This window comes from Artibeus jamaicensis, unplaced genomic scaffold (assembly GCF_021234435.1).
Source record: "Artibeus jamaicensis isolate MK-2021 breed Jamaican fruit bat unplaced genomic scaffold, CSHL_Jam_final contig_3214, whole genome shotgun sequence".
Lineage (NCBI taxonomy): Eukaryota > Metazoa > Chordata > Mammalia > Chiroptera > Phyllostomidae > Artibeus > Artibeus jamaicensis.
Genome location: NW_026521760.1, coordinates 1,473,724 through 1,494,588, shown reverse-complemented (window position 1 = coordinate 1,494,588; position 20,865 = coordinate 1,473,724). Strand labels below are relative to the sequence as shown.

Genomic DNA, 20,865 nt, shown 5'->3' with positions numbered 1-20,865 from the left:
TGTCGTGAAAAACACTGGACTATGAAAACTCCAGCACATAATAGCTGCTCAATACATGTTTATTTCTTTCTGTGTGATCCTATCTGTTTTTCAGACTGGTGTATCTTAATCTGCTCTGTTGATGGCATTAGACCGATGACTCTCATCTCACCATACAATTGTTAGGAAACTGTCTAGCTGCTCTAGAAGTCATGTGATAGAAACTTTTATCCCCACTGTCATTTCCCTCAGTATTGTTCAGCTGCATCTTTCTTAACCCATCTCTTCCTGCTTTGGGCTGTAGCACTAAAGGTACCTCTGGGTTGCTTTTTTAGAAGCAAGGGCAACAAAGGCAATTGTTATATGGGGCAAAGTTTCTCTGTTACTTTAGAGAGATCTGTGTAATCATTATAAGATATTAACATGTAGGATGCAGTTAACATGGTCATAGTTATTTTTTGTTCATGTGACATGTATTCTCCTGGAGTGTTATCACTGCTTTTGACATTGGAAACAAAACAAAATCTTACTGCAAACAGTCTCAAAAGCTTTTTGATACAGCAGACTTGGGAAAATGATTCTTTTCATGATTTCTCTCACTGTGTTTCTTTTTCCACTAAACCTATTAACAAAAACCAGAATCACTCAGGTGGGATCTAGGACCATATAATCTCTGACCTTTATTGTCTTGACCACTGCAGCATTATGCTGCTAAAGAAAACAGTGGCTGGAAACTATATCGTTGCACTGACATTTATCTTCATTGTGCTGGGAGATATTTTCTGACAGTGACTTAAGAAGCAAATACATATTTTTTTCCAATAATGTTTGCTGAAGAGTCATGCTAAACTCTGGTTGCAATGAGGTGTTGACAGGGGCACAAAGCTCTCCCGTACGATCACACAGCTCTGATCGTTCATTTCCATCCAGACGTGCGGCAGGCCTGCTTTTCCCGTGCTGGGCTTCTGCAGAGCAGAGCTTCACAGTGCTTATTACCAAAGTGTACAAGTAAGTTCCACTGTTCAGTTTATTTATTTATTTTTCTGAGCTTGCATGAGCTGTGATTCTCATGGCTGATTTACTTTTCTGAAAACCCATTCCCTATCCTGACTTCTTTTACTCGTATGATTAGAAACTGAAATCTTACATTTCTTTTCAAGGAATAATATACATAAACTAATATTATCTTTAAAATGCCAGCTCATTAATTCTAAAATCTTACTAAAGATAAATATTGTTGACTAATTGCCTCAGACTTTGATATATACATATATAGATATAGATATAGATATAGATATAGATATAGATATAGATATAGATATTCTCTATTAAATCTGATCCCAGATCAATATTACTTTTGAGAGAATGCGACACTGTTATGCATGAGTTGACTCAGGTCACGTATTGGAAATATACTTGTGGCCCTGCCTGGTGAGTTCAACAAATTGCCCACTAAGACCTGGGGGCTGTTGCTTCAAAAGTGTGAAGATTATTTCTTCCTTTTGCAAAGCTGCTTCTTTGCTCTGAAGCTAGGGTGGTTTTCTGTTTTTTTCTTTTCCTCCTCAGATTGAATTCTATTTCAACAGGGACAAAGTTGAAAACACTACCTTAGGGAACTAAGTACCAGCTGTACCATGTTCATTTTATTGAGCGATATCTCATATTTGTTTAATACGCCTTGCCTCAGTAAGTAATTTTTGGTTGACTGATCGAGATTTCAATTAACAAGTATTATTTGATATATTTGATGAGAAACAGTGTTAACCAAAGAAGAAATAATAAACAAGCTTCACCTAATTTTTCAGTAGGCTGCTACTTCTCTCTTTAAATCCTCCTCCATATATCCAGATCGATATGTTCTCCTAGTCAGTACATTGAGAAGCAGAACTAAAGAAGGACTTTAATTAGCATATATCACATCCATGCCAGACAATGCATAATGTTATAATTATAGTAATTCGTTGTAGTTGTTAGAACATGGGCAAAGCCAGTGTGCACACACCCCAGAACGTTTGAAGCAGGGCTGCTCACACTTGCATGCACATCAGAACCACCTCGAGAGAGGACTGGTGAAACCTGAGTGCTGGCTGCCACCCCTACCGCTTTAGATTGTTTGGTCTGGGATGGGGCTAAAGCATTTGAATTTCTAACACGTTCCCAAATGCCATTGGTGCCATTGGCCTGAGGACTACACTGTGAGAACCGTACTGTGCGGAGGAAAGAAACTTGAAGCAGAGTAGCACACGACTCAGAAGGTACCTTGGAGAGCATTAGAGCTAGTGGTTTTCAAAGGTTTTTCTTTTTTTAGTTTTGGGATTCCACTTGTCACCACTCCTTCAAAGGAGTTCTGTGTGGGCTCCCCAAAACTTTAATTAAAAAAATAAGTAAAAGTAATTAATTGCTATCCTAAGCAGGTTAAATCTTTGTTTATAGAATATACATTTTTCTATGCAGGCCCCCAATACACAGACACCCCTAACCACCCCCCCCCAGCACAAGCGACACAAGAGCACTCTCAGCACACTTGGGGTCCTGGCGTGCAGTCTAGACAGTCATGATGAAGAAAACACGCTCACATCACACAGTCATAAATTGCTAGAAAGATGTTTCTGGGTGTGTATGCTAAGCACTTATATTTTCAACTATTGCTAACCTAAGCTTCTCTCTTCCCCCTTTACCTTATCATTTTATTTTCAGTGCCTATTCTTCACATTTAGACTAAATATTTATCTGTTTCATGACTATGCAGTTAATCAAATCACAGGTAAATTAATGGACTTTCTTTTTAGAAGAGTATCAATTTAACAAAAAGTAATGAAGAAGGGAAAATCACTTTAAAAATGATATATGAATAATATGTCTTTGGGGACCCATCCCCTTTTTTTCCTTTAAACCTTTTATACCTTAATTTCACATTCATTAGCCCTGTTTTTATAAAAAAATATTTCCCCTCCCCCTCCCTCTTAGCTTCCCAGGTTGTTTTGGGAATGTTCTTCCCGGTCATAGAAGAGCACTTTGTAACAACTAGTGACACTAGGTAAAACTTTCATTTAGTTCATCTTATTTCTGTGAAAGCAGGAAGGATCCCATGGAAAGCATTCTTGTCCTTCCCACCTTGTAAGTCAAGTTCTTGTTCTCATGTGAAAAGTGGGAGGAGGAGCACCCAAGTTTCAGACATGGTGTCTATCATTCAAGAACCTAAGTTAGCCTTGCTGACTAAAGATCCTACATAACCTAGATTGTGCCCACTCTTATTCTACTGAGTGCTGTGTATGACTTCTACTTCTAGAGTGCATAGAAAATGTTACTAAATATGTATATCAGCAAGCTGGAATATTGTAAGTATGAATACATGTGCTCACATAATAATAAAGTAGAAGGTGATGTCATGTATTAGCTATATAGGAAAATCTAACATGGAATTTCAAATATATTCAACTCATTTAACAGGAGAGTACTCTTTCAGCAACATTATACTTAAATGATCACTTCTAAACCTAGGAGAGAGTCTCTGCCAAAGACCAATACTGGGAGAAGAGCAGGAATAAAGTTCAAAAATACTGGGTTCTAGTCACATATCCACTATTTATTAGACAAACCACTTATTTCTATGAAAGCATGAAGGATCCCATGGAAAGCATTATTTGTCCTTCCCACCCTGTAAGTCAAGATTTTGCACATTAAATTCTGCATCAGTAAAATGGGAATTAGCGGGCCTTGCTTTCTTGCTTCATTGGGTTTTAGTGAAAACCATGTGATATAATGTACACATACACACTTCTAAATTCTAAAGCTCTCTATAAAGGGGTAGTTACTAATTCCTTGATCTTCACTAATTATTTCTTCCTACTTGCAAAAAAGTGTTTTTCTTCTTCCCTTCCTCGCTACTCCTATTCCTTAACAAAAATTTCAGACCCAAAATTTAGAAGCCAGTCCCTAATGTCTGCTGTTAGAGGTAGTCTCCAGAGCAGGAGAAGTGGGTGTAATGCACCAACTGATTTCAGACAGACACACTGAAATCAGTTGCTTGCTGCATTATATAGTAACAATTAGCCTTGAAGATCACTTGGTGCAATAAATCCTAACAATGATTTTAATCTGGGAAATCCTTGGTTCAAAGCAAATCCACTGTGGAAACCCAATGTGTGAAGCAGATGGGGGCAGGGGGCTCTAGCTGAAGTGGGATAGTGGAGTCCTCAGAAGTCACAGGGGCCATGAGACCTCTGCTGCATTTTAGAATACACTTGTATGGCTGCCCTTGGAGCTCACAAAGGTGAGGGGTGTGGAGGCAGAGTCTCACATTGCTATTAGTAAGGCAGAACCACCAAGCCATGTTGTTCAAAATTTGTTGATCCCCAAGGTAGGGAAGTATGTAATGTGATTTGGAAAGATTTCCCTTTAAATGCTCAACTATTAAAAATATTATCTTTTGAAGAATATAGTTTTCATTTTTCTAATCAAAGCACCCTGAAATGCATGACTTTTGATGATGACAGATAAAAATGTCTGGCATTACCATGATTTGGAATAAAATAGGAATTCAAAGTGGGAGGGAAGTACACAAAATAGGTATAATGTTATAACATTAACATAGGAGGAACTAGGCTAAAAGTGGAATAATTCATAATTTAGAAGTAGAATAATTTGAAGTTGAAGAAGTGTTGAATTTTTTCATGAAATGACCATAAGTGAAGAATATGAAACACACAGCAGTTTCTATGTTATTGAACACAGATTGTAAAGATTTTAACAATTTATCCACTTTCTCTGGCTTGTTTTATGTGCTGTTTACTTCAAAAAGATTATATTCCCATTTTTAGTAGCATTACTAATTTTTAAAACTTCTGATTTGGTTCACTGACTTAAATATTGTGTTTTAAAACTGAGCATAATGAAAAATTATTTAAGAAAATGTTTAAATACCAGAGAGAGAAATAAATTCATAAACATACCTACCAATATAAATTGCATATGTAAATTTTAAGCCTTGTAATGTAAGTCTCAAACATAAGCAAGACATTTTGGGTGGACATACTGATTTTGTTTTCTGTTCTTTGGTACCTTAAATAGTTCTTTAGTGAGCTGAAACTATTTTAATATGACAATAAAGATGATTTTAAAGTGCTTAGAACTCGTAACTAAGAACTAAAAACCATCTGTAAAATCCATTTGTAATGCGAAAAAAATATTTTCTAAAACCCATAATTAAAAATTAAATATAACAGTGTGGATGAGGGCTTTCATATTTATATTTATTTTATTCTAATTTCAACACAGGCATGTTTGATATATGTAAATATTCTCTGATGTTCTTGAAGTGCCTATAGCTTGTAGTTTTAAGAATTGACAATATTCTTTATTTTGAGTATTCACCTCTTTAACACATTCTTAAATTTATCATGATTTGATAATTTCATATTTATTGATAACTATATAATTAATAAATGATTCATAAATCATTTTTATTTAAAAGCTTCATAACTGCCTAATTTTTATTTTTGAAAAATGGTAGCGATATTGGAAAAGGTAGTGCCCACGAGATACTTTGGTTTAAAACACAATAAGCTAACTCTGTGTTCTTTCACCAAAAGTTTCAGACCCAAAGTTTACGCCTATCAGATGCGCACAGAAAATCGCACCTTTGGCGAGGAATAGTCAGTATCACGTTGATCGAGGGGCGGGACCTCAAGGCGATGGATTCCAACGGGCTGAGTGACCCCTACGTGAAGTTCCGGCTTGGGCATCAGAAGTACAAAAGCAAGGTGACCGTGTCTCTTTTGTGTTCCTGTCAGCATTTGGAAAGCAGTGGTTAGTCAATAGACATGTTTTAGAAGATGAAAACCCTACTCTTTTTAAAATGCTTAACAGAACTTTTGAACATCATATCAAGAAACGAGCAATGATTGCACTGCGTCTCTTACTTTATGCGCTATGTGACCTCGGGTAAACTACTTAACTTCTGTGTCTCCATTTCTTCACTTGTAACACAGAAATAAAAGGAGGAACTATCTTGAACAACAACAACAAAAAGGCTGTAACAAACCTAAGTCAATGCCTGGCACATAAAGTGCTCAAAGCGTATTGGCTACTCTTATTATTACAACTAGTACTAGTATCAGTGCTACAGGTAGCATTATTTTACATGCCATAAAAATCTGCATCAGTTACTCTGAGCCATTTTTCGAACTGATGTTCCCCAGTACAGACTGGAGTTGTTTTAAAATTGATTTAGAAAACAAAAACTCCTGCTGCTTCTACCAGCAGTGAGCTAAGGGGCAAGTCAACTCACCTCTTCATCCCCTAATTTCTCATCTGTAAAAATGACAAAGTAGTGCTTACCTAGTAAAGTTACTGAGAAGACTGAATAAATATTTTATACACGTGAAGTGCTGGGAATTCTGCCTTGCCCATAATTAAATACTCAATGAATGATAATAGCAGAAAAAAGAGGAAGAATAGCAGCAGTAGTAATAAGTACGTCGTGTAATAGCTATTATATTAGTAACACAATATAGTAACACTATATTGAATAATCATATTGTCATATTATTGAGAGAAGGAATAATAATTAGCAGAGGCCACAGTAGTAATAGTTATATTTGGGACACATGTCATATCTTCGTTGTATTCAAATTCAGCCTCCTTAACAGTCAGCTTCTACAGCTGCTATTCATAGACAGCTTAGGGCAACTGATCATATCCATCTCATATTAAAAATCACCTTCTGCCTTGATGGGACTATCTTGGCCTTGACATTATTTTAGCGAATTGTTGATAAACAGCCTGCGTCCGTTCCTTCTGGCCCAGGGAGGTTTTATTAGCACCTGGTAGTTGGAAGTATCACAGATCGGACTTGTTCGCAGGCAATGAGCACTGCTGCCTGGCTCACCAGTTACCTCACTGAGTAACCACGCGGAGGGGGAGAGCAGCACTTCTGACCTGAAGGAAATCATGTAGGAAGGACAGTCCTAAAAAAGGAAACTGAAAAAGTTAGGTGCTTTATGGCCAAATAAGTAAGACAACCCCCCCCCAAAATACCATAGGAGTTCATATGAACTTAGTCAGAAGACATTTGAATTATCATAGCATCTATCCAGTGCCATCCTTTTTTCTGCCATGGGCTTAATAACATACTTTAAAGAAACTACTGATTCCAAAAATAGTTACTTATGACCACTTTGTCTTGTCCTTTATCAATTAATATCACTTCTATGTTCTGGTAGGCTTAAAACATTACTTATGTTTATAGTTCTGCTCTTTAGGTATGAAATATGAAACCCAGCTATGGACACGTGTCTCTCTTTGCTCTTTCTTTCCGTGATCTATTGCTGATTAATTTCAGATTATGAACTTTAAAAATTGTGATTCATTTGCATTACCTTTGCACATAACATACTTCATTGCTTTCAAAGTCTTTACATCTGAAGATCTGTCTCCCATACATTAAAAAGAGAAAAGGTCACTGCATGCCCTCCTGCTTAGAAAGATTAGGGAAACAAATACAAGTGTTGTAGAATCCAATGGGGAATGGAATTTTAAAGGAAATCGGTATGGATCACTTGATTGATTCCACCAGGTGTCTTATCAGAATACTTGAAGTTACAAAATTGCACTTCAGATAAAGTATCATTCTTGTATGTGCAGCATAGAGATTATACATACACACACATTCATACTAATTCACAAACATGTTCAGCATACTGTTTGGGTGAAAGAGATCTGAAGATTTAATCAAAGACTTTACTCAGAGTCTAGGCACCAAAACGTAATGAATGACCTTGTATGGGTCACTTAAACTCCATGTCTTATTTTTTCCATATATAAAATGGAGATGATACATCAAGGCTATAATTCTAGGACATGTTTACCTGACTACTCCAAAATTACTTGCTTTTTTCTCCTCCCACAGAATTTTTTTATTATGTATTCAGTGCAGAAATTCTCATGTGTGGGGAAGTAAGAAAAAAAGAAACTCAGGATCCTCAGCTTCTTTTGTTATGAGATGACAGACATCAAGTTATGTCTTTGTGCATATGCTGGTTATATAAAACAGTGCTAGTGTCTGAATGACCTATATTTCACTTATAGACTATGGTTTTGCCTTTTCTATATAATGCATTTCTCTTGTCTGTTATTCTGTTATTCAAGATGGTGAGGAGGTGACTTAGGTTTTCAGGACACATGCTTTAGGGTTCTTTCAGACAATATGTAGTGAATATGCTAGGGTCCTAATGACTCATTTTCATATTTCTGGAAGCTTTTGTTCATTCTCACCCTTACATGACTTTCTAAATAGTATCTAAAATTTGATTGAATGTCTCAAGTTAAATTTTTTTAAAGACTGATATTGATGAGATAATAATGACTTTTTGGTTTTGCAGATAATGCCAAAAACTTTGAATCCTCAGTGGAGAGAACAATTTGATTTTCATCTCTATGAAGAAAGGGGTGGAATTATTGATATCACTGCATGGGACAAAGATGCTGGGAAAAGAGATGATTTTATTGGCAGGTTTGTGCAATTTGATATTTTTGGTTCACCATAGGGAGGGGAATTTTGTTAAGAGAATATTTGCTTTAAGTCTGGTTATTATAAATGATCTTTATTGTTTAGAAGGAAGGGATCTTACCGTGGTAAGGCAGTGCTTGGGTGAACTGCACACTATGTTTGAACACTGACCAGTAGGTGGCAGCTTTGACCAGGCGATGGACAGGCCATTCAAATTTGATATCCAGAAATTTTCTCCAGATGTCAGAAACATTGCACATAAAAGTTGTAGGAGTTGAGAAAGAAGAATCTCACTTGATACAACATACTTAAAGGAACAAAGAGCATATTCATAGTCTGTAAAGTGATCGGAGATTATATTACTTTTCCTAAAGCATATTGGTACTGTAAAATGCAGTTTCCTAGAACTCCCCACAAGGTGAAGAGTCTTTATAATCTTCCAGCTGTAGGAGTTCATAAATTGGTAGAGTCCCCAAGTTTTAGTGAAGGAGCCATTAAGTGAGGCAGATCGTGCTAGTCTGATAATGCAGCAAAGGACCCTTCTGAGGCTCACGTGACATCCCCACACCAAGTTACTTTGAATGCCTGCTTGAGTATGTGAACCATTTTCTCACCTGAGGGCCTATTTTTATATTTCTTGATAGTTTTATATGTCTCTTTGTAGAAAAACATATCGAAACCTTCCAATACTGAAATAAAAGCATGCTGTACAGAAGAATTTGTTAGTGCAGAAAATTCTTTCTTCATTGTAGTTCACATTTCTAAGTCTCTAAAGATATAGCCTGAAGAACTGCATGCGTGCTAACAAGTGGACTTTTATGCTAGAAAATCAAGAACAGGAATTGAATCCAATGTATTTATCTCTTTTTTTGATTATTCTGATATATATGTTTCAAACAATGATTTTCTTCATGGGATTATAAAGCGAGAGGTCAAAGATTAGCTTTTGTTACCCTTTAATATTTTATTTATAAAGTGAAATGAGAAAAATGCCTCTGTAACCTAATAGTATTTACATTTTAATCCTTTTAAAAGGCTTTCACTGTATAGTCTTCCCAATAAACGAGTAACCTAGTTGGAAGTGTATCCTTCCTTCTTCTTTTTCCTGACTGTTGGAGGTGTTTACCACCCACATTTAGTGTCTGGATCCAGCTTCACCTGGATTGCGGGACACATTCTTCATGCTTGTGCCAATCAGGCAGAAAATCCGGACTGCAGAACCGGAGTCCTGGGCTCCATTGCCCTCGAGGGTACAACTGTCTACTCTGCTTCCCAATATCTTTGTTGGATTAAAACTGCCTTGTGCAGTGATTTCAAATGCAACCATTAAAGAATAATAAGGGTTTTTAAAAACTCTCATTCATTTTGAATGGCTTACTTTTATTTTCAGTTACATGTTTCTTCTAAATGTAATGAAAACTACAAGCAATAAAATTTTTAAAAATAAAAAATTAAAATAACTATAATGAAAACTTGCCTGGCATCAGTGTCACTATAAGCAAAAAACAAAAAAATCAATTTTTGGTCATGCCAAACATATCTGCCTATGAAAGCAATTTGAGCCAAAAAAAATTTTAGAATAAACAAGAGCACAGGTGTGGACACAGTGACTCCCAGGACACCATTTGATATCAGTTTAAACCACTTTACACAGTAAAGACAATTACTGTTGGATTTTGAAATAATAAAAACGGACAATAGACACTTGTTATACACTCTGCTAATTTAACAAAGATGCCTGCTGAAGAAAAAGGAAAACAACTATGGTATATCATCATTTCTAATCTACTTGATGTCCAGATAATGCTATTTGGACATTGAACTTTCTAACTTTGTGTTTTTTCAGTTGCACTTTAAATACATTCTGTCACCGAAAAACAACATATTACTATACCTAAGTGGAGGCAAGTAAAGTCACTTGTGTTTATGTAACGGTTGTGTGGTAACAGTGGAAATAATGCAGATTACAATAGAATTCCTTGGTTCCTAGAACAGTTGAGAAGAAAATTGACTTAATGCCCAGTTAAATTTTGGCTTTAAGGGTAAAATAATAGGAGCAAAACTGTAGTTGTGGTCTTCTGTCTTTTACAGGTTATCATTGCAACATTTTATGTATGAAGCTTTTTACTTATTTATTTGTTTATTTTTATTGAAATATATTTGACATATAACTGTGAATTTCAGGTGCACAACATATGGATTTGACATATACTGTAATATGATTGCCATTAGAGCTATAACTAGCACCTCTTTCACATCACATAATTGTAATTTTTGCTTTGTGGTGGGAATAATTAAGATATGTCTGTATTAACTTAAAAGTTAGAGGCTATTCAGAGAGTCAGCTGATAATCAATGACTAAATAAAAGTTGGCCATGAAGGGTAATACTACCCCTTCAATGCCTAATAACCTTTTTTTAAAGATACTGTCCAAAGTCACTCCCAAATTTGAGAACACTTTGTGTAAATTAGATTATCTACATATACCAATTTATTGTGTTAGTTTTGTTATTATCCTCTTTATTTTCTAGTTTTGGTCATATATGATGATTTTTGGAAAACTGTTTTTTAAATGCCTACTCAATAACAGGGCTTTCCCCCCATAATAAAGGTCTCTTGTGACTTCCAAGTTGTTGAATCCAATGGCCAGTTTTCAACCCTCATTTTAGCTGATCCAGCAGCAGAGGTGGACATGGCCGACCACTTCCTGACCTTAAAACATGTTTCCACCTGCTTCCAGGACAGCAGACTGTTTTCATCTTACCTCATTGCATGCTCTTTCTTGATCTTCTGTGCAAGTGTTTTCTCATCTTCCTCCTGTTTTAGTTATGGAGAGCTTTGGAACCTGCTCCTTCAGCATCTTCTGTGTCTATACTTGCTCCTGTGATGACTTCATTCACTCATGCTTTCGCTCCATCTCCAATTGACAGTGACAAAGGTATACAGCTCCAGTCCATAACTCATCTAAACTCCAGATTCCCACATCCAGCTTTCTACTCAATATCTTCTCTTTAGAATCTAATAGCCATCTCCAATATAGCAGGTTCAAAGCCAAAGTTCTCACTCTCCCTACCCCGCAAATCTTCCCTTCCTTCAGGATTCTCCCTAGTTTGTTGCTAACACCAAAAATCTTGGAGCTGTTTGTGAGTCATTTCTTCCTCTCACTCTCATTAAATCCATCAGCAACCTGCTAAGTTTTTCTTCCAAATATATTCAGAATTCACTCCTGTCATGATCGCGATCATTACGATTCTGTTTGAAGCCACCACCAGCTCTTGTGCAGACAATAGCAACAGCCTCCTGTTCTTCCTTCCACATGACATTAATAAGTAATTAAACTTCTCTTCGCAAAGAAAGCCCTTCAATTGTTTCCCGCAGTGATCTGGATAAAACCAAATTCCCTACGGTAGTTTATAATGCTCCTCAGGGTCTGGCCCTGTGATCCCTCCACCTTGAACTTCTGCTGTTCTATTCTTCCCTCTCTTTGTGCTACGGTAGCCCCTTCACCATTCCTCAAGCACGCCAAACCCTCTCTCACCCCCGGACCCTTCCTCCCTCAGTCTGTTGGACTCTTTTCTTCGGTGTTCATCTGCCTTGCTTCTTTACCTTTCTTGTGTCTGTGCACAAATGTCACATTAGAGAGGCATCCATACCAATCCTATTTAAAATTGAAACCCCTTTCTTTCCTAGACATTCCCTTTTCCCTATCCTGGTTTGTTTTCTCAGTTGAAGTAACCACCACTTGACATACTGGGTATTATCATTTATTTCTCGTCACTATAACATATGCTCCAGGTGGGTTTTGTTCCATGAGAATTTTCGAGTGTTTTGTATACTGCAGCATCCTTGATGCCCACAAAAGTATCAGACACATGATAGGTATTTCATAAATATTTGCAGGACTTTAATTTAAATATCTGAAGCTTGGTTTAATATTAGAAATTATGGCTCTTCCTTCTGTAAATAAATATATAATTTGATGCCAGGTGTTAATGAAAAGGCAATTACAACAACATGTCTTAGTGGAAGGTACAAAGTTTCAAGGTAATTGAGGAAACATATGTGTATATAACTCAACAGGGGAGAACTAATGAGTTAAAGTCTAAAAGTGTCTGAGTGACCTTTATACTTAAAAAAGTATGGAATTGTTGTTTGGAAGAAAAGCCTATACATTTATCAAGGTATCATAACTTTTTCATCATTGTAAAACTAAAGAGTTAATGCCATCTGGTTGTTAAATATTACACAAAAATAAATTTACCATGAGTAGAAGGAAACAATAATGATAATCTTTTACACCCTAAAGGGCACTATTACATTATTACATTCATTAGCACAACATTAGGGGATAATGAAAGTGGTTCATAAAACAATTTTGCAGACATGAAAAGTGGGACAGATGGAGGCTAGAGGTTGCCTCCCGGTGTTGGAACTGGGTGATCTGAGACTCGGATCCAGGACTCCTGACTTGAAAGCCCATGCTCTTTCACCTTCGTCTTCTATTCAGTATGTTCCGAAGTGATTAAGTGCTCAACAAGGTTCTGAGTAGTCAATAAACCAACTTGGGTGTTGTGCATCATACTGCAAGTTTAAACAACAAATTTTATCTGTCATTGAACTACAAATTCCAAGTGAAGGTGAAATAATGTTAATCTGCATGTAATTATTTAACTTTCTGATCACCTGCATTTTGGCAGGCAAGACAAACTGCCACCTTTACGATAATCAGCTAATAAATCCTCGTGATTGTTACACTTTTACGCGGAGCAGTAATCTGAACGTTGGCGGCTGACAGTGGTGGTAAATTGCCAAGAATGAGTGCTGTCAGACAAGTTGTTTTTATGAACATGCAGAATAAGTAAATCCTGTGTCAAGCAATTTTATTCAGTTGGAGTTATTTGCAATCCAATATAGCAAGATTTATAGCATTATTTATTAGTGTGCAAAACACTTGTTTATCTGTAAAGTGGCATTGATTTGGGGTACATATATTTTAGGTTGGTGAATTGCTACTGACTTTATTTGTTGCACTGTTATCAGGGCCGTGGCTGCCCCTGACAACAGACTTATAGATGTAAACTTGAATAGAGAGCTCGGTTTCAACAAAATTTTCATTAATGATATAGTATAAGGAAAACCTTCCAAATGGGCAAGTTGTAGGTGAGAAACAAATGCTTTGAATTCCACAATCATAAAAATAAATTGATACCTGTGCATTTAATGCCGAAAGGAAGAAAATGTGGGGTGTGTTGGTGATATAAACCAAATTAACATTTTCTGAAAGTTGAAGGTCAATGCATTTGAGCATTTGACATTCCATAGATTCTGATTTGCCAAGTTTTTCTCATAGTACCAGGGCTGCCATGATTCTTTTACCTCGTATGTAAGTAAGGGCAGGGGCGGTCCTGGTACATGATTAATCTGAAAGCACATAGATCATCAGACAGTTCAACACTTAAGAGCATTTTTTTATGAAATCCCTGTATTCCACCATTTTTCTTACTAAGAGTTGAATGGAATATTTCATTAGGAAGATGGACAACACTTAAGTAAAGAATGGACTATGTCACTGATCTTTTTCTGATTTTTCAAAAACTTGACCTACACCAAATGTATTAAGATTTGAATCTATTTGCTTTCATGGTTACTATTTTTTCTTCTGAAGATTTTCTCAGGAAGTTTGTACTCATTGCAATATTTCTTATACAATGGCCAGTTTATCTTTGAGTGAGTGAATGGGAAACTTCACAAGTTTACAGAAGTATGCTCTGATGAAGCAATGGCTCCAAAGATGGTTGAACAGTGAGAACCTCTGGCAGGAGAAAGGTAATGACCTCACTGGCGTTCTATGGTGGCTGGGATGGCCGACAGCTTCAGCACAGTTGTGAAACTTGCAAACACTTCACTGGTTATATGTTGAATCCCTTACAATGCAACATTCCAAGGAATTGGGTACTATATTGATTTATGATGTAAGACTTTATAATATATAATATATTATTAGTTTTACTAATGTAAAATAGTTCCCATATATTATAAAATCTCAAAAAGGCTTCATAGCTTTGTTGTTAAATTTGGACAAAATTACATAAAATATGGTTTTAAAAATTACCCCACCAAAGAAATTTTATAAAGTCTGCTGTTTTTATTCAGAAGGCTTTGTTTTTATTTTTTAAATATATCTTATTGATTATGCTATTACAGTTGTTCCATATTTTCTCCCCTTTATTCCCTCCCACCAGCATTCCCCCACCTTAGTTCATGTCCATGGGTTGTACATGTAAGTTCTTTGGCTTCTCCATTTTCTATACTATTCTTAACCTTCCTCTGTTTATTTTGCACCTACCATTTATGCTTCTTATTCCCTATACGTTTTTTTCCCATTCTGCTATCTCCATCCCCACTGATAACCCTCCATGTGATCTCCCTTTCTGTGATTCTGTTCCTGTTTTAGTTGTTTGCTTAATTTGTTTTTGTTTTTTATATTCAGTTGTTGATAGTTGTCTGTTGTCATTTTACTGTTCATAGTTTTGATCTTCTTTTTCTTAGATAAGTCCCCTTAACATTTCATAAAGTAAGGGCTTGGTGATGATGAACTCCTTTTACTTGACCTTATCTGAGAAGCACTTTATCTGCCCTCTAAATGAAAGCTCTGCTGGATAGAGCAATCTTGGATGTAGATCCTTGCCTCTCATGCCTTTGAATACTTCTTTCCAGCCTCTTCTTGCCTGCAAATTTTCTTTTGAGAAATCAGCTGATAGACTTATAGAAACTCCTTTGTAGATAACTGTCTCCTTTTCTCTTGCTGCTTTTAAGATTCTCTCTTTCTCATTAAAGTTGGGTAATGTAATTATGATGTACCTTGGTGTGTGCTTCCTTGGGTCCAACTTGCTGGGGACTCTCTGAGCCTCCTGAACTTCCTGAAAGTCTATTTCCTTTGCCAGACTTGGGGAAGTTTTCTTTCATTATTTTTTCACATAAGTTTTTAATTTCTTGCTCTTCTTCTTCTTCTTCTGGAATCCTTAGGATGTGGATGTTGGCACATTTGGAGATGTCCCAGAGTCTTCTTATACTATAATTTTTTTGAATTATAGTTTCTTCTTTCTCTTCTACTCGAATACTTATTTCTTCCTTATGTTGCAAATTGTTGATTTGAATCCTGGCTTCCTTCCCTTCACTGTTGGTTCCTTGTAGATTTCTCTTTATTTCACTTAGTGTAACCTTCATTTCTTTTTTTATGTTTTTACTATACTCATTGATTTCTTTGAACATCCTGATCACCAGTGTTTTGAACTCTACATCTGATAGGTTGGTTGTATCAGTTTCATTTAATTCTCTTTCTGGAGTTTTGTTCTGTTTACTCATTTGGGCCATATTTCTTTGTTTTCTCAATTTGACAGCCTCCCTGTGTTTGTTTCTATGTATTAGGTAAAGCTGCTTTGACTCCCTGTCTTAGTAGTATGGCCTATTGTACAAAAGCATACCTGTAAATTGTGTGGAGTGGATTCTTAAGTGATCGCCAGGGTAGGGCAACCAGTTTCACCGCTTTGTGGCTCTCGTTGGGGGGAAGGCTCTGAGAAGGGACAGTGCCACTTCCTGGCTTCTGGATGTTTGCCCAAAAGGAAGATGTCTCCCAGAACTTGCCCTGTTTCTAGTCACTTCACTTTCTCTCCGTATGCCACTTGTGTCCTTCCAGCTGTTGCCCTGATGCTGAATCCCAGAGGAATGGATATGCATAAGTCCTAAGTCCTTGTGGGCCTTTTAAGAGAAGTCTCTTGAGAATCTGGCACTTTCTTCTACTGCCTCAACTACCTCTGATTTTTAGAGCTAGAAGTTACCAGGATGTATCATCCTGGCACTGGAACTCTGGGCTGCTGGGTGGTCTGGTTTATGGCTGGGATCACTTGCTCACAAGGTATCCCTCCCAGTTTTTATCCACTTGTGAATGTGAGACTGCCTGTTCTGCTGCCTCTCTGCATTTCTCTGGGGCTCAGTGGCTCTGGCATCTCTCTACCTCTCTCACATCTCCACCCCTCCTACCCATTTGGATGAATGTTGCTTCCTCAAATCTTTGGTTGTCGGACTTCCATACAGCTCAATTTTCTGACATTTCTGGGTGATATTTGTTTTGTAGTCTAGTTTAATTTTTTCTGTAGTTTTGCGAGAAGGCAAAGTTTGTTTACCTATGTAAACTAGAATTCCTGAAAATTATCTTATTTTTAAATTATTTAAAAATCCAAATAGTCCTAATATTTACTTCCTGCACCTCAGTGTACTTACATATATAATCAGCATCCAGGGCATTATGCACAGAACTGTTTCATCTGATAGGAATGTCATTGGTCACCGACCAGTTCAGGCATGGCAGAGAAAAAGGCAGGGGAGGAAAAGGTTATGGAAACACTGAAATTTCTCTCCTTGAACTCTTAGTGGAAAATATCACCAAATAAATGTGACATATGCCTTTCCTGTGGCTAAATAAATGCATATAGTTTTTAGAAGTGTAAAGAATTTTAAGGTTTGATATGGAAGTCAGGAAATGTCATTTGAGTCCTTCCATCACTTAATCTCTCTAAGCCTCAATTACTCCATTTATGTATACAGATTACAGTAGCCCTAGAATCTTCAGTTTTGAGATTGGTTTGATTCTTCTATTGATTAATTGATAAGTTAGTCTCTGGTACAGATAGTAAGTTTTGTAATTTTCCAATATCAAACTAATAAAGCATATGTGAAAATAAAACTACAACACACTGAATCTATGGTAGTTCTGAAGATAAAGATGTGAGACTCTAGAAGGCTTACAAAGTGTTGAACCTCCCACACCTAACAGAGATCTGACGTGGATGGTACTTAGTAAATACTGAATGTGTGAATGAATGAATGAATGAATGAATGAGTGAATGAATGAAATGAGTGTTGGAAAGATATCAAACTGCTTTCTAAGAAGACAATATAGACGTGATAGAGTGAAAGCACTACATGCTAGTTCTGCACTAGCGCCATCACCATGGGTAATTTGGGGATCTCTGACCTTTTACCTCCTTGCCCATGAGTCCTTTAAAACTTACAGAGCACCAACTATGTTCCAGGTGCTATGCTAGGTGCCTGTCCTTGAGGTGTCTCAGGATGCTGACATTGAAAGATGACTGCAGGTTAATACAATGAGAATTAGTAAAAATTAGCAAAGCAAAGATAGGTAAAGAGGTTGCCTTGTTCAAACACAGAGACACAGTTGAGCCCTAGCATGGACGGTGAAAGAATTATAAGTGGTCTCGAATGACTTAAGTAGTGAGTCAGCAAGTGACACGCAAGCTGAGGGTAGGCTGTGGAGGGCACTGTTACCTTGCTAAGGATATTTCATAGGTGGTGGGAAGCCAGGGGAGGGACATGGTCAGGTTTGTGTTTTAGACGTCTGTAACTAAGGGGGTTGAATTTTATCAATGGCCTTTGCTTTATCCCAGGTTCCTTAGAAGATAGAACTTGGGGCAATGGTTAAGTGCTGGTGCTTTATTAGGAGGTACCATCCCAGGCACTGAGAGGGAAAGAGAAAACATGAGGCAGGGAAGACCAGGAAGCAATGCAAGGTGATGTGTTACTGGGCTGGCCACCGTTTCCTGTGTTTCAGAGATACAGCTGATTGCTCAGCAGGTGTACCTACTTAGCCACCCATGGACAGGCAATATGGAGAATTTCATTTAAAATGGCTTCAGAGGATTACTCCTGAGCAGAGTTTTTAGATGAATAGGAGATATTCAACCTCAACTAGCAAAAAGAACCTTGAAACCATTAATTTTCTCTTGTCCAATACAGTTGTATAAATAGACATTTTCTACATTAGAATGATTGAAGTCAAAATTCTGAAACATTACATATAGGATAGGAGCTGAGACTATTTCTGTAAGTACAGTGATATTGGAAATTTAGTTTCAGTAGAAAAGCATAACTCCCTATAAGTTGAGAGGTTAATTTAAATTTTATTTAGTTTCAGGGTTTTTTTAATTCAATTTTTAAATTTTTCTTAGTTTATTATCTTACCAGTGTGATAACTTACATCCTTCTTCCCTAGTTCATATATATTCAAAGCATAAAAATTACACGATTCCATACTTTAAAACTGAGATAATTTTTTTCTGTTTAGAATGAATCCAGATATACCCAGTTTAAGAACCACACTGCAAACAGCACACACTTCCTCCTGGCATGCAATTACTTAATGACAGACTGGTCAAGAAGAAAAGCCTAGATCTTGGATTCTACAGCCCTAAGTTCAGATCCTGGCTCTGCTAATAATGAACAATATTTCCATTTAGTCATGTAACTTCTCTCCCCCTCAGTTTTCTCACTGGTAAATGAAGGAGGTTTCAAGGATCACAAATCCTTATGCCTATTAGAACCAGGTACAGAATTAAGTGAAGTAGGCTAGCTATAAATAATAGACAGTATTCGGGACAGTAAATCACAGGACATTTACTATACTTTTAAAATTATTTGACTTGAAGACTTAAACAATACAAGGAAAATCAACAAATCCATGGAAGAGATTTGATCTGAAAGTTGCCAGTTTGCAGTACCCGGACCAGATTATCTTTAGAGCATCTTCCCCAGCTCTAAAGCATTTGATGAAAAACTCTCATGTGAATGAGAAGTATCCCAGAATCTATATGACCAATGTGAAATGGTAATTGGCCTGGAAGGAAACCCTCTGGAAAGATTCAACATGTTTTAGTGTTTTAAGAGTGATTCAGTGTCACACCAGAGGATGAGGCAAGGACTGGACTGGAAAATGCGTGACTGAAGTGAGTGACAGACCCTTCTTGTTCCCAACTTTATCCAACCAAAAGTGTTATCTGAATTGTAACTTGTGTTCAATTCCCTGGTATCAGACTCCTAATCTAGTCTAAAGGTTCATTCACATTCAGCCAACTACAGACTAGGCACTGTGCCGGATGCTGTAGAAAATGATATGGATGTTTTTCTTTTTATTAGAAAATGATTGGTTGTTTTTTTTGCCATTGTATGTATTTTACCCTCATCATGTTCCAGGTGTTATTGACAGTAACTTTATTTCAATTAAAATTAGAATATTAGATAAGCAGTTTAATGAGAGAGCATGAGAGTATTTTGAAATGGATGTTGTGTTCAGAAACAATGAGGTCATTTGATGTACCTTCTAACTTTAAGAAGATATTTTTCAGGCTTGCCACAGACTTTAATTTCCTTCTTTCCCAATAGTTAGCATTTCGCAAACATACATTTTTCTGTCAGTGACCAGGGCATTTCTTTTCTCTTTTGTTTCTTGCATCTGTATTCCTCTTCCTCCCAATCGTTTCTGGTACTGGCCATCTCTGATGTCATTTTTGATGGGCAAAAATAAAAGGTAAATGTCAGACACTGGTTCAGTTCCTAAAATCACTCATGCTTGAAGAGGTGTTTGAGCACAACTAGAAGCTTTGAAGCCTTATTCATAGGCGTTTAATTTAAAAGCAAAACAATAGCCCTGGCTGGTGTGGCTCAGTGGATTGAGTGCCAGCCTGAAAATCAAAGGGTCACTGGTTAGATTCCCCATCAAGGCACATGCCTGGATTGTGGGCCAGGTCCCCAACAGGGGGCACTCGAGAGGCAACTGCAGATTGATGTTTCTCTCTCTTTCTCCTTCCCTTCTCTAAAAATAAACAAATAAAATATTTAAAAGCAAAACAATAAACAGTAGATAAGGTAAAGAAGGAGCAACAATTTAATCTGTCCCTGACAGCCGACCACCCTGTTTATGTGTTACAACATGTAGTCATGTAATTGGCTATTTCCTGTTTTAAATACCTTTTATTCCTATCTGCACCCTTTCTCTCCCTGCGTTGGCCTTGTGGTCACCGCAGTATCTTTCTCTTCCAAATCAACCGAAATGTCTTTGAACAGAGCTTGCAAGGTGTTTAGCCCCGAGACAGTGGCTGTTGTCCACAGGCTGCCGCATCGTGAAGCCTCTCAGGACAGTGCTGGTACATGACATTTGAGCTATAGTGTTTTCAGAGGATTTGTTTGTTTGTTTATTTAGATCCGTGAGTGTTCTATGAATAGATTAACATGGTTTTAAAAGTGTAAAACTTATGGAACCAGCAGAGTGCATATTGTAATCACTGCTTTATATACAACATTTATGAATGCGGGGGAACCACTGGGTTAAAAGCGGCACAGAAATTCAGACTCTTGCCTCTGTAGGTGGCTCATGATCATTTCTGTAAGCAAAGCCCCAGTGACCTAGGCCATCCAGGGATCGAAGTCCCTGCTGATATATGAATATGGTGACAGTAGATAGTAATTGAATCAGATATGCACTTTTTCTTTCATATCTTACAGGAAATCAGCAATTAGACACATA

At 37.0% G+C, this 20,865-nt stretch overlaps 1 protein-coding gene across 17 annotated transcripts in view; it reads left to right on the top strand.

The window, feature by feature from the left end:
- MCTP1 (multiple C2 and transmembrane domain containing 1) overlaps positions 1 to 20,865 on the top strand; it is a 493,900-nt gene that overhangs the window by 289,597 nt on the left and 183,438 nt on the right. For 9 of the 17 annotated variants that reach the window (XM_053663569.1, XM_053663555.1, XM_053663561.1 and 6 more), the window contains 3 exons: positions 910 to 987; positions 5,571 to 5,741; positions 8,361 to 8,491. In XM_053663569.1, the coding sequence (XP_053519544.1) occupies positions 910 to 987; positions 5,571 to 5,741; positions 8,361 to 8,491 (380 nt within the window). The remainder of the gene's footprint in view (positions 1 to 909; positions 988 to 5,570; positions 5,742 to 8,360; positions 8,492 to 20,865) is intronic. The other 8 variants (XM_053663564.1, XM_053663565.1, XM_053663560.1 and 5 more) reach the window with 1 other exon arrangement.